The 13,317-nt window shown below is 40.8% G+C and overlaps 1 protein-coding gene across 4 annotated transcripts in view; it reads left to right on the forward strand.

The window, feature by feature from the left end:
* The window catches only part of ccnc (cyclin C), a 36,271-nt gene that overhangs the window by 10,711 nt on the left and 12,243 nt on the right, over positions 1–13,317 (forward strand). Inside the window, exons 6-10 of one of the 4 annotated variants that reach the window (XM_063040876.1) lie at positions 3,262–3,417; positions 4,986–5,041; positions 6,324–6,359; positions 9,106–9,197; positions 11,139–11,206. In XM_063040876.1, the coding sequence (XP_062896946.1) occupies positions 3,262–3,417; positions 4,986–5,041; positions 6,324–6,359; positions 9,106–9,197; positions 11,139–11,206 (408 nt within the window). The remainder of the gene's footprint in view (positions 1–3,261; positions 3,418–4,985; positions 5,042–6,323; positions 6,360–9,105; positions 9,198–11,138; positions 11,207–13,317) is intronic. The other 3 variants (XM_063040878.1, XM_063040879.1, XM_063040880.1) reach the window with 3 other exon arrangements.

A 13,317-nucleotide genomic window follows, 5' to 3' on the forward strand; every position in this document is an offset into this window, starting at 1 on the left:
GGTGTACAATTGTTATTTTTAAAATTATTTTCCCTGTTTGACTTTCGTATGCCTGCTTATAATTTTTATACAATCACTTCTGTTTTATCTAATCTAATCTTGGAATAGTCCCCTCTGGCCCTTTCAGCCAAGCTGCCCAGCAACCTAATCACGGGACAATTACAGTGAGCAATTAGCCCCCCTGATATGTCTTTGGAGTGTGGGAGGAGACTGGAGCACCCATGCATTTCACAAGGAGGACGCCGGACTGAGCTCCAATCTCTGACTTGGCAAGTTGCTGAGCTGTAATAGCGTAGCGCTAACTACTATGCTACCATGTCACCCTTTACATACAGTATTTGTGTAATTGTTCATAAAATTTTCCAGTAATTTTTATATCTTACCAGATCCAACAGTTACAACTTAAAACTGGGCTTCTGGCCTCTTACCTCTTCTCTCATCTGCCTATCCCCTCCCCCTAGTGCTGCTCCTCCTTCCCTTTCTCACATGGTTTTCTCTCTCTCTCTCTCTCTCTCTCTCTCGCTCGCTCTCGCTCTCATTCCGCACCTTGTAAAAAGACATCATCACGGACACACACAGACATGCATCCACACGCATGCAGGCACACGCCGAAACAAATCATCCACTGTTTATCCATTTCCATAAATACAGCTTCACCTGCTGATTTCCTGAAGTATTTTGTGTTATTAAAAACTGTTTGTTCATATTAGGAAGCTGCAACACACAAATGTTTGGGACCATTATTTTATCATCTATATTTTGTATTTGCTGTTTGATTGCCCCAGTGCAAGAGTTCTTGTTAATTTTAGTAGAAATTTTGTTTGGTTCTCTGCAGAAAACACGAGAGATTCTGCAGATGCTGGAAATCCAAAGCAACACACACAATGCTGGCAGAGCTCAGTAGGTCAGGCAGCATCTATGGAAAGGAATAAACATTTGATACTTTGGATTGAGATCCTTCATCAGGACTGGAAAAGGAGGAGGAAGATGACAGAATAAAAAGGTTGGGGGGGTGAAGTGAGGAGCTGGGAGGTGATAGGTGGAAAAGGTAAGGAAGTGGAGAGAAGGAATCTGATAGGAGAGTGGATAATGTGAAGAAAGGGAAGGAGGAGGGACACCAGGAGAAGGTAATAGGCAGGTGAGGAGAAGAGTTAAGAGGTCAAAGCGGGGAACTGAAGAAAAGAGGGAACGGAAAAATTACTGGAAGGTGGAGATATCGATGTTCAAGCTACCCAGGAGGAATGAGGTCATGCTCCTCCATTTTGAGAGTAGCCTTGTTGTGGCAGAAGAGGAAGTCATGGACAAATGTGTTGGAATGGGATTGGGGATAGGAATTGAAACAGTTAGCCACCGGGAAATTCCACTGTTTGCAGATGGATCTTTTACTCAGTGCTTTTGCAGGTTTCTGAGTTAGCTGTGCACTGACTAGCGGACAAAAATTTTGTGTATTCTTGGCAGATGTTGAGGCTAGTCAATTTGAAGGCATGCATAAATGATCGATATGTAAATGATTAGTAGCATGTGGCTGCTTTATAGTGGAATTTGTTAATATAAATGTAAATGTATTCCATAAATTCAAAGGTAGCATTTTGTTGACCATGTGTTGCTTTTGTTTTGCAAGACATAAGTATTTGAATTTAAAGTTTGCTAACTTTCTGACGCAGTCAACTAACAACACTGTAGTTTACAACTGGAGATATTGTCTATAGAGCATAGAACAATACAGCACAGCAAAGCACAGGAATGGGCTTTTAGCCCGTGATGTTGTGCTGGACTAATTAAAGAACTAACTAAAATAGTCCCTTCTGCCTACACAAGGTCCATATCCCTTCATTCTCTGCATATACATGTGCAGTCTCTCAAACACCTCTATTGAATTTGTCTCCACTACCACTCATGGCAGCACATTTCAGGCACCCGACACTCTCTGTAACAAAAAAAAACTTGTCTTTCCCATCTCATTTGAACCTTAAATGCATGCCCTCCAGTATTAGCTATTTTGACTCTGGGGCTGGTACCAACCACTTACAAACAAGAGAAAATCTGCAGATGCTGGAAATCCAAGGAGCACACACAAGATGCTGGAAGTCCTACCGACAAGTCTCGGCCTGAAACATTGACTGTACTTTTTTCCATAGATGCTGCCTGGCCTGCTGAGTTCGTCCAGCATCTTGTGTGTGCTACTAGCTGTCTACTCTATGTGTCTCATAATCTTAAACCTCTTTTGGGTTCTTCCTCAACCTCCACTGTATTGGAGGTTGTACGGATACTGAAACTCCTATAGTTTTTACAGTGGTTGGTTGACTTTCTTGAGTACAGGTGTCCCCCGCTTTTCGAACATTCGCTTTACAAAACCTCAGTTACAAAAGACCTACATTAGTTTCCTGTTTTCGCTAACAGAAGGTGTTTTCACTGTTATGAGAAAAAGCAGCGCGCGAAAAAAATCAGCGCCTGATAAAAGGTAGCACATGCCCTGAGCAACCGCTCTCCCCCAGATTCGGAACTGCATTCTCGCCGGCATTGCTTAAATACGTGATTGTGAGCATCCGTTGTGCAAGATGAGTTTTAAGATATCGGAAAAGCCTTAAAGTGCTCGTAAGGATGTTACACTTAGCGTAAAACTAGACATAATTAAAAGTTTCGATCATGGTGAACGAAGTCAGGACAAAGTGAGTTTGGCTTGTGGAAGCTGACGAAGATGATGTTGAAGAGGTTTTGGCATCCCATGACCAAGAACTGATAGATGAAGAGCTGATGCAATTGGAAGAGGAAGGGATAACAATCGAAACCGAATGCAGTAGCGAACTGAACGTGAAGCAACTGTGTGAGATTTTCACTGCAATGATAAAGTACGACTTTAATTTTGAAAGGGTACGTAGGTTTAGGGGATATTTACAGGATGGTTTGAATGCTTACAAAGAACTGTATGATCTAAAAATGCGTGAGGCTAAGCAGTCAAGCAAGCCTTCCACATCAGCCACGGCAGACGATGAACCTCAACCTTCGACATTGAGGCGGGCAGTCATAGGAGAAGATGAGCTGCCTGCCTTAATGGAAACAGACGACGATGAGATGACACCCCAATGTCCCACCACCCCAACCCGCAGACCGCGGACAGATACCGATTCGTGGAGAATGCAGCGGTAGCTGGGAGGCACACAGCACATCTTTAAGAAAAATGCCGAAATAAACATGCTAATTAATTAGGTGCCACCCAGCATGTAATTAATTAGCTTGTTTATTTCGGCTTTTTTCTTAAAGATGTGCTGTGCGCGTTCCGGCTACCGCTGCATTCCTGCATGCTTCGCGGCAATGTATCGGTCGGCAGCCTGGAGGGTGGGGGCCACTGCACCACCCAAACTCCGACGACTCAGTCAACACACCATCATCAGTGTGCTCGGCGCTGTCCCAATTCTGGTAAGTGATACTACACTGTACATACATTATTTCTACTTTATATAGGCTGTGTATTTTTACGTGTTATTTGGTATGATTTGGCAGCCTCGTAGCTTAAAGGTTACTGAAGAGAGTGTTTTTGCCGAGGGCGCTTGTGTGAGATTTTCTGCCCACAGCGCTTGCGTGAGATTTTCGCTGTAGAGAACAGTGCAGGCAATGATTGTGGAAAAGTATTTCTACTTTATATAGGCTGTGCATTTATCATATCATTCCTGCTTTTAGTATATGTTTCTGTTATTTTAGGTTTTATGTGTTATTTGGCATGATTTGGTAGGTTATTTTTGGGTCTGCGAACGCTCACAAGATTTTCCCATATAAATAAATGGTAACTGCTTCTTCGCTTTACGACATTCCAACTTATGAACCGTTTCATAGGAACGCTCTACCTGCGGATGGCGGGGGAAACCTGTATCTGTTTATCTGTTTATAAATTTTATTTACAAAAACAGCACAGTAACAGGCCCTTCTGGCCTAACAAGCCCAGACCACCCAGTTACACCCATGTGACCAATTAACCTGCTAACCCATACATCTTTGTGGGAGGAAATTGGAACACCCAGAGGAAACCTAAGCGGTCACAGGGAGAACTTACAAACTCCTTACAGACAATGGCGGGAATTGAGCCCCAGGTTGCTGGCGCTCCAATAGTGTTATGGTACATGGCACCCCCCCAAAGGCATAAAAGACATCTGAAAGCTGTAAGTGTAGAAAATAGGTGAGGGCCATTCAGTCCTTTGGGTAGGCCCTACCATTCAACATGATCATGGTTGATCAGCCATTCCCATCTTCTTTGATCTTGCCATCCAATGGGAACAACCTCCCTCTATCTAATCTGTCTGAGAAGCACAGGAACATAGCATTTAGCATAACACTTTGCAGCTCCAGCTGTAAGACTGATGTTTAATTCCCACCACTTCAGCGGAGCTTGTACGTTCTCCCCTTGACTGCGTGGGTTTCCTCCAGGTACTCCGGTTTCCTCCCACAGTCCCACAGTACGGGTTAGGGGTAGTAGATTGTGGGCATGTTATGTTGGTGCACTGTATGTTTCAATGTACATGGAACAAATAAATTTAATCTTTTAATCTGCCTTTTCGGCCCTGTTAGAATTTTTATTTCCGGGAGAACACTTTTCATCCATACTGACTAATATATGAGTGAGTGTAGATCTTACCAACACAGTCTCTTCTCGTATGTCAGTCTTGCCAGTTTAGGAGATAGTCTTCTAAAGCTTAATTGCACTCCCTCATGACAAGAATGCCCCTCCTCAGATTAGGAGATCAAACTCCACATGTAGTCTGATTAAGGCTCTGGATGGCTTCAGCAAGACATCTGAACGCACAGCATGTCGAACTTTGAAGTGGATGGGCTACAGCAGTAGAATACCACGCCGACTTCCACTGCTATACCTAATCGACTGGCCACCGAATGTATAGTTTCATTTCTGAGTAGAGAAAACAAGCAAACTGCATAGTGTGTTGAACTTGGTTTAATTTTTTTAACATCTTTTTTTTTACCTTTCCATGATATAGTGAAAACCAGGTTTTCTTATGCCTTTCCTAAGGAGTTTCCCTACAGAATGAATCATGTAAGTATTGAAGTTTTGTCTTTATTTAATGGAGTATAGTTACTCCATCCTTCATGATGCTTGTTTGTACAAAGGTAATTTTATAAGACCACCTATCTTCCTTTAGCTCACTGTTAAGGTGGTGGATCAGTATGAGAGATTTTCAGAATGTCAAAAATATTGTAGAATGTTGTTACATGCCTCTTAGTCGAGACTGGGCATGGAAGAAACATATGTTAGATCATAAATTCTCCATTGCATTCCCAGTAGGAAAGAGGCTACACATCATCCACACCACGACCACCAAACTCTTGAGCTTTTACTTCTCCCAAGCCATCAGGCTGATTAACCCCACCACCACCACCACCACTTTATCATTTCCTGTCAGGCACTGTAAGTACAGATAGATACTCCTGTACATAGCGTCACTTTAAATGCATACATTCAGTCCAGGCAGATAAGTTAATCTTATGTATTTATATTTATTGTTCTTTTTTATTGTGTCCTTTATGCCTCTTTTTTTTTTATGCTGCATTCGATCTGGAGTAACAATCATTTTGTTCTCCTTTACACTTGAGTACAATGATAATGGACAACCTTGAATCTTATCTGATACGCTAGTGCAACATTCAAGTTCTCTATACATTTTACCACCCCCAGAAATTTTAGTAATTTCCTTTATTTTTAGCACTCCATTTAGATAATATTGTCCATCTTAACTTTTTATTTCAAAGCTTATGTTAAAAATACAGATTTCTTTTAAAAGTTATCATTTTAGAAGATTAAAAAACTCTGTATTCCTTTTTTTAATTAAATCGATTTGAAACATTTGTGGCATTTCTTTATAGTTCATTTCTAAAAAACCAGGGAAAACATTCAGCGGGTATCATTAACTCATCCTATTTCAAAATGCCCCGTATTTTTTTTAATATCGCCCTCTTCTACTGCAAGTGATCACTCAATGGTAAGTTTGCAACTCCATCTAATGCCATCAGCCTGATAAATTTTTACTGAGCAGAATATTGAGTCCTGTCTCCTTTCCCTCTGCTTCCAAAAACCACTGCTCTGGACAAGAATCTTGAATTTGCATTTTAAATCAATCATTAAAACTCCTCATATAATTAGGACATTTCCCTCTGGCACCCTGTTCTTAAATTTTCCAAGGGGAAGTGCTAACTTGATATTGTTTCTCCAAGTGCTTCACTTACAGGCAGATTGTAAACATCAAGACATTTAAAAACATTTATTTATAGAATTTCTAAACGTAATTCTTAAAGCATGTTTCATAATTTTTTTTAAACAGATATTGGAATGTGAATTCTATTTGTTAGAATTAATGGTAAGTGGTTTTTGTGTGCTTTTATTTGCAACTAAAATTGATAGCTGTTGAAACTCCTATTTTGGGCACAATGTTTCCATGCCAATCACTTTCAAATTGGGTAATTTTGTGCTCTGACTCCACACTACAGTAGATCCCAACCCTTTGTTCACATAAATGAGTATTACAATCAGGAATTTTTATCAATTTAACTGAGAATTTTTATTTGTGAATCACATGTTCCTTTTTTTCAAGCCCAAAAAACAGAGAAAGTTGTAAAGCAGAAAAATTCTAAATCTAAAATGTCAGTAGTTCCAAAGTATTCATCCCCCTTTGCTCAGTACTTTGTCGAAGTGTATCTTGCAGCTATTAGTCTTTTTGGATAAGTCTATTAGCTTTGCACAATATGATGGAGCAAGGTTTGTCCATTCCCCCTTGCATAATTGCTCAAGCTTTGCAAGGTTAGTTGGGGAGCAGCAGTGGACCATCTTTGGAGGTCTTGCCAAAGATTTTCGATTGAGTTAAGGTCAGGACTCTGACTGGGCTAGTCAAGGACATTAATTTCTTTTATTTGAAACCACTCTGTCCATGAGCTTTGTGTTGTGTCTTGCTGAAAGATGAACTTCCTCCTCAGTTTAAACTTTCTGGCAGAGGTTAGCAGGTTTTTATCCAACATCTTTATATTTAGCAGCATTTATCTTCCTATCAATTCTGTCCATGTTTCCAGTCCCTACTGCTGAAAAGCATCCCCATAGCATGATACCTCCACCATATTTTACAGAAGGGATGGTGTTACTTGGCTGATGAGCAGATGTTGAGGCCACTTTTGTCTCATCCGACCACAAGATCTTGCACATCTTTGCTGCATCTTCAAAGTGACGCTTTGCAAAGTCTTTACAGGCAATGTTATGCTTTTTTTTAGCCAGTGCCTCTTCCTTGCCATTCTTCCATAACTACCCTTTTTGTACAAGGCCTTAGAGATTGTGGAGCCATGAACTTCATCTCTGGATATAGCCACTGAATTCTGCAGCTCACTCAGAGTAACTATTGGCGTCACAGTAGAAGTGCCATTCTTCTCCTACGACTAAGTTTAGAGGGTGGCCTGACCTAGGCAGTGTGGCTGTGGTTTCATATTTTTCCCACTCTTTTATGATTAATTGCACTGAACTTCAAGGTATCTTCACTGCCTTTGAGATGGTCTTGTATCCTTCTATAGGTTTCTGCTATCATTTCCCCATCTTGGCTTGAATGATCTTTTGTCTTTATTTTGGTTTGGCTTGTTGAAAATATACCATACTGTTGGACCTTACAGAGAGAGGGGGTATTTATTCAGGTGGTCCTCCAATTTTTTATGTCAACAAATTGGGTGAGTTGGTAAGGTGACATACAGTATTGCACCTGAGGAAAGTTAGCATAGTAATTACAAAGGAATGAATATTATTTCGGCCTCACAAATTTGACTTTTAATTTTTAGTACATTTTGAAATTTTTCTTTTGATTTGACATGATGCACAATATTTTGTCGATTAGCTCAGAAAAATTCTACTTCAGTGTATTTTAAGTTTAGAAAATGAAACAATAATAAGAAAATAGTTGTGGCTGATTACTTTTTCAAGGGACTGTAAATAATAATTTTTCAGATATAATTCAGTATATCCTTGTAACAACAGACATAGTAGTTCCGTTTAGGCTAAATTCAGATCCTGGATAGAGTCATAGACCACTAGGACTGAAACAGGCCCTTTGGCCCATCTAGCCACCTAGCCCATGCCAAAATGTTATTCTGCCTAGACCCATCGATCTGCACCTGGACTATAGCTCTTCATACCCTTCCCATCCATGTACCTATTCAAATTTCTCTTGAATGTTGAAACCAAACCCACATCCACCATTTCCACTGGCAGCTCGTTCCACACACTCACCCTCTTGAGTAAAGAAGTTTCCCCCTTTCCCTTAGATATTTCACCTTTCATCCTAACGCATGATGTTTGATTCTAGTCTCACCCAAGTGAAAAAAGCCTGTTTGTATTTACCGTATCTATACCCCTCAAAATTTTGTGTATTGCTATTAAATCTCCCCTCATTCTCCCTTGCTTTCGGACAGATGGGGTTCGTCAGCCATGGTTGGCAGCTCATCTAGGAGAAGGAAAACTGGTCTCAAACCTCCACTCACTTGTGCCTGTACCCACTCATAGAGGATACCTTGGGAGTAAGCCCCGAGGAAAAATCCCTCAGGCAGTCCTACCTAAGAGTTCAATGTTGACTGGCAACTCCTGCGATGCTGCTGGTACCAAACTGTATCAGTCTCTGCTGTTCCTTTGGGTTCATCAGATGCATGAAGAGGGGGAGCTTGCTACATGGGCAACAGCTTGCTCTCCATATTGTACTTCCCAGGCTGGCATATCTGGACAGCTAGGATGCAACATCCGTGGTCATCCCTGACCAATAGAGGCCAATTCTCCTCTGCTCCAAGGATAAAGTCTTAACTTATTTGACCTCTCACTATAACTCAGATCCTCAAGTCCGGGCAACATCCTTGTAAATTTCTGCACACTTTCGACCCTATTGATATCTTTTATGTGGGTAGGTGACTAGAACAGCACACAATATTCCAAATTTGGCCTCACTCAAAGTCTTACACAGCTTCAACATCCCTGAAGCAAAATGATATTTTAGTCAATGCCATACCATATGACTTTGAGTTTAATTGAAACTGTTTTAGAGATTTGTGTCAACCATTTAATACTACTTTACATTCTTTATGAAGGATTGCTGTCTGATAGTGTACCATCCATATAGACCACTACTACAGTATGTACAAGATATGGGCCAAGAGGACATGTTGCTACCATTAGCATGGTAAGATTGTCCAGAAATCAGCAATTTTTCTGTATGCTGTGGCATTTGTAGATTTAGATCATTTGTATTTATGTTATTTGTTGACTAAAGGCTAATTTTGTTTGATGTGCATAATTTCATATTACAAAAAAGAAATGGTTTCTTCAGAACGAAGATTTACCAGGATGTTGCCTGGATTAGACAGCATGTCTTACGAGGTTGAGCGATTTAAGGCTACTTGATAGAAGATAAGACCCGGATCGAGTGGATACCCAGAGGGTGGAAATGATGGGGGTGGGGGGGGGCATAATTTTAAGGTGATTGGAGGAAAGTATAGGGAAGGATGTTGGAGGTAAGTTTTTTTTACGCAGAGAGTATTGGGTGTGTTGAATGTGGTAGAGGCAGATACATTAGGGGCTTTTAAGAAACTCTTACAAAGGCACATTGATGATAGTAAAATGGAGGGATTTTAATGAGGGGAAGAGTTAGGTTGACCTTAGAGTAGTTTAAAAGGTTGATACAGTATTGTGGGCTGAAGGGCCTGTACTGTGTTGTAGTGTTCTACGTTCTAAGATTTGCATTTGTGTTGTCATTATTTCCTGATGTTAAACAGATAAATTAAAATAGTCCTACAATTAATATAATATACTAATTCCTAGACAGTATATTATACACCCGGAGACATACGTTAACAGCTCCAATATAGTCGAGCTGTTCTATTTTTGAAACCGCTTCTCTTGGAAGTTGTACATGGCATGTTTTTATATTAAGTATTTACAAACAACACTCATTAGCAATTTACCTGTTCTTTATGAGCAGACCTATCAGCAGGAGGAACAAAGTACTTGCATTTATATAGTACCTTGCACGTCCTCAATGTACCCTCGAGCTTCAGAGCCATTGAACTACATTTGAAGTGTGGAAATGTGGCAACTGGTTTGCACACAGTGGCAAGATAAGTGACCAATTAATCTGACTTGATGGTATTGGCTGTTCGGCAGGACAGTGGGAAAACTGCCAGCTCTTCTTTGGAAAAGTGCCGCAGGATCTTTTATGACCAGCTGAACAGAGAGACAGACAGAGCCCTATCTGAAAGATGGCATCTGTAACAATGCAGCACTTCCTCTTCTTCAGTACTGCACTGAAGTTTCAGCCTAGATAATGTGAGCCAATCCTTGAGGTGAGACCACTAGCAAAATGAGCCAAAGATAAATAAACTTGCCTCTCTTTATTTTATATGTCGGCTGGTGGCGTAGTGGCATCAGCGCTGGACTTCGGAGCGAAGGCTCCCGAGTTCGAATCCAGCCGGCTCCCTTGCACGCTTTCCATCCATGCTGGGTTGAGCATTGAGCTAGCAACTCGGCCTCGTAAAAATAAGAAAGCCTGCTAAAAAAAAAACGCCGTCATGACGGCATCCCGATGACTCCACTCGGAGTTAAGGGCTTTCTTCTTCTGTTCTTCTTTATTTTATTGCTGTCCAGCAATAGGCGCCACGGTAGCATAGCAGTTAGAGCGACGCTATTGCAGCTCAGGGCGTCAGAGTTCGGAGTTCAATTCTGGTGTTGTCTGTAAGGAGTTCGTATGTTTCTCCCTGTGACCATGGTCAATTTCCTCCGGGTACTCCGGTTTCCTCCCATAGTCTAAAGATGTACTGGTTAGTAGGTTAATTGGTCATTGTAAATTGTCCTGTGATTTTAAATTGGTGGGTTGCTGTACAGCACGGCCTGGTATGACAGAAGGGCCTGTTCTGTGCTGTATCTTTAAATAAATTCATAAAAATTTAGAAAAACCAGAATTGACTGGTATGTAGGTTGCGTCAAGATATTCTAACATCAATGAGCTTTTACATTTAGGCTTACTGAGAATAACATTGTTTAGCTTTCAAGACAGATCTGTTGTAAATATGTTTATTTTCGTTAAGAAAAGATATAATTTTAAAACTACGTCCCTTAATCTGCACAGGAGGATAGTGAATGACACCTACAGAACAGACCTTTGCCTCATGTATCCCCCGTTCATGATAGCCTTGGGTGAGTATATAGTTAGTGGACTTGAGATAAAGTTTGTTGAATATCACTCATTAAATTGAAGTCATCATTCTTATAAGCATTTTGGAGTTAATGTTTCTAACGTGAGTTAACAAATTAGAATGCATTGAGCATTTTTTCTAAACAGTAGGAAAATTCAAAATGTGACTTGGGAGTCCTCGTGCAGGATTCCCTAAAGATTAACTTGCAGGCTGAGTCAATAGTAAGGAAGGGAAGTGCAATGTTAGCATTCATTTCGAGAGGTCCAGAATATAAAAGCAAAGATGTAATGCTTTGACTTTATAAGGCATTGGTCAGAATATTGTGAGCAGTTTTGGGCCCATATCTAAGAAAAGATGTGCTAGCTTTGGAGAGGGTCCAGAGGAGATTCACAGGAATGAAAGGGTTAACGTATGAGGAATGTTTGATGGCTCTGGGCCTGTACTCACTGGAGTTCAGAAGAATGAGGGGGGAATCTCACGGAAATCTATCAAATATTGAAAAGCTAAATGGAGTGGACATAGAGAGGATGTTTCCTTTACTGGGGGAGTCTAGGACGAGAGGGCACAGCCTCAGAATAGAGGGACGTCCATTTGGAACAAAGATGAGGAATTTCTGTAGCTAAAGGGTGGTGAATCTGGAATTCATTGCCACAGACAGCTGTGGAGGCCAAGTCTTTATATTTAAGGTGCAGGTTGGTGGGTTCTTGATTAGTAACAGTGTCAAAAGTTACAGGGAGGAGGCAGAAGAATGGGGTTGAGAGGAATAATAAATCAGCCATGATGCTATGGCAGAGCAGACTTGATGGGTTGAATGGCCAATTCTGCTCCTATGTCTTATGGGCCTATGATTAGCTAATGCAGAAATTTATTCAAACATAATTTTTCTTTATCAGAAGGATGATGAAGGAAGAATAGTGTATTTTTGATGTTTAACAGATTTCTACAACTTTTGTTCACTGAGGATGAGTGAATACACAGCTGTTAATGAATAGGTGGTTTACACAATTTATTATGTATTCACACAATACTTTTACCTGTGATACGGCTAAACATAATCTGTTAAAGGCAGTAGCTGACTGAATGCACCTCTATATCTGACCATTAAGCTCTTGAATCTGAAGGTTTGAGACCCAAGCTATAAATCACACGTCCAGTCCTGTAGCTTAGATTGCAAAGGGCAAATATTAGGAGAAAAAGAAAAACAAATTTCGAAGAAATTATCACCCTGGATACTCCACCCTCGGTATAAAGTTTGTGCTAAATCTGGAAGTCTTGAGCTTGGCTAAACTACCTTGGGTTGTGATACCTTAATGATCGGATGGACAGCCTCCAACCTGATGGCTCCATTGAATTCTCCGTTTTTGGAAATCTCTCTCCCTTCTTTCTTTTTCTGTTCTGTACCTGGTTACCCTCTAATCCTTCTTCCTCTTCTCCTCACCTCCCTCTGGTTCCCCCCTTCCCCTTTTTTCCATTGTCTACTGTCCTCCGCTGTCAGAATCCTCCTCCTTCAGCCTTTAACTCTTCCCACCTATCACCTCTTACTTAATCTCCCCCCCCCTCCCTCCCCAATCACCTTCCCCCTCTGGTTTCACCTATCACCTGCCGGTTTGTACTGCCCCCCCCCCCCACCCCCACAACTTATCATTCTGGCTTCTTCCCTCCCTTCCTTGATGAAGGGTCTTTTTCAGAAATGTTGGCTGTTTATTCCCCCCTTAGATGTTACCTGTCATGCTGAGTTCCGCCAACGTTTTGAGTGTGTTGCTCACAAGCTCTGCATTATTGACTAATGCCCACACAAATGTGGCCTTTAAACTTCAAATAATTTGGGTGTGACCTTTCTGCTGGATACTTTGAACTATTAATTCTCTTCAATTATTAGCTAAACGACTGGACTATCTGTTTGAAAATACTAAAACAAGCTGCTGACTAGATCCTTTTTTTTAATCAAATAGAAAATTTAAACCTAACATTTTACTTGGAAAATCAGTGAATTATCACCATTATTACAATATGCGGATTATATTCTGCCTTCAGATACAGATTGGTAGATGCATCCCTTATTTCTGAGACCACATGGTCTCAACTCCTGATGAAGGGTCTCGACTTGAAATG

This window comes from Mobula hypostoma, chromosome 2, assembly GCF_963921235.1.
Source record: "Mobula hypostoma chromosome 2, sMobHyp1.1, whole genome shotgun sequence".
Lineage (NCBI taxonomy): Eukaryota > Metazoa > Chordata > Chondrichthyes > Myliobatiformes > Myliobatidae > Mobula > Mobula hypostoma.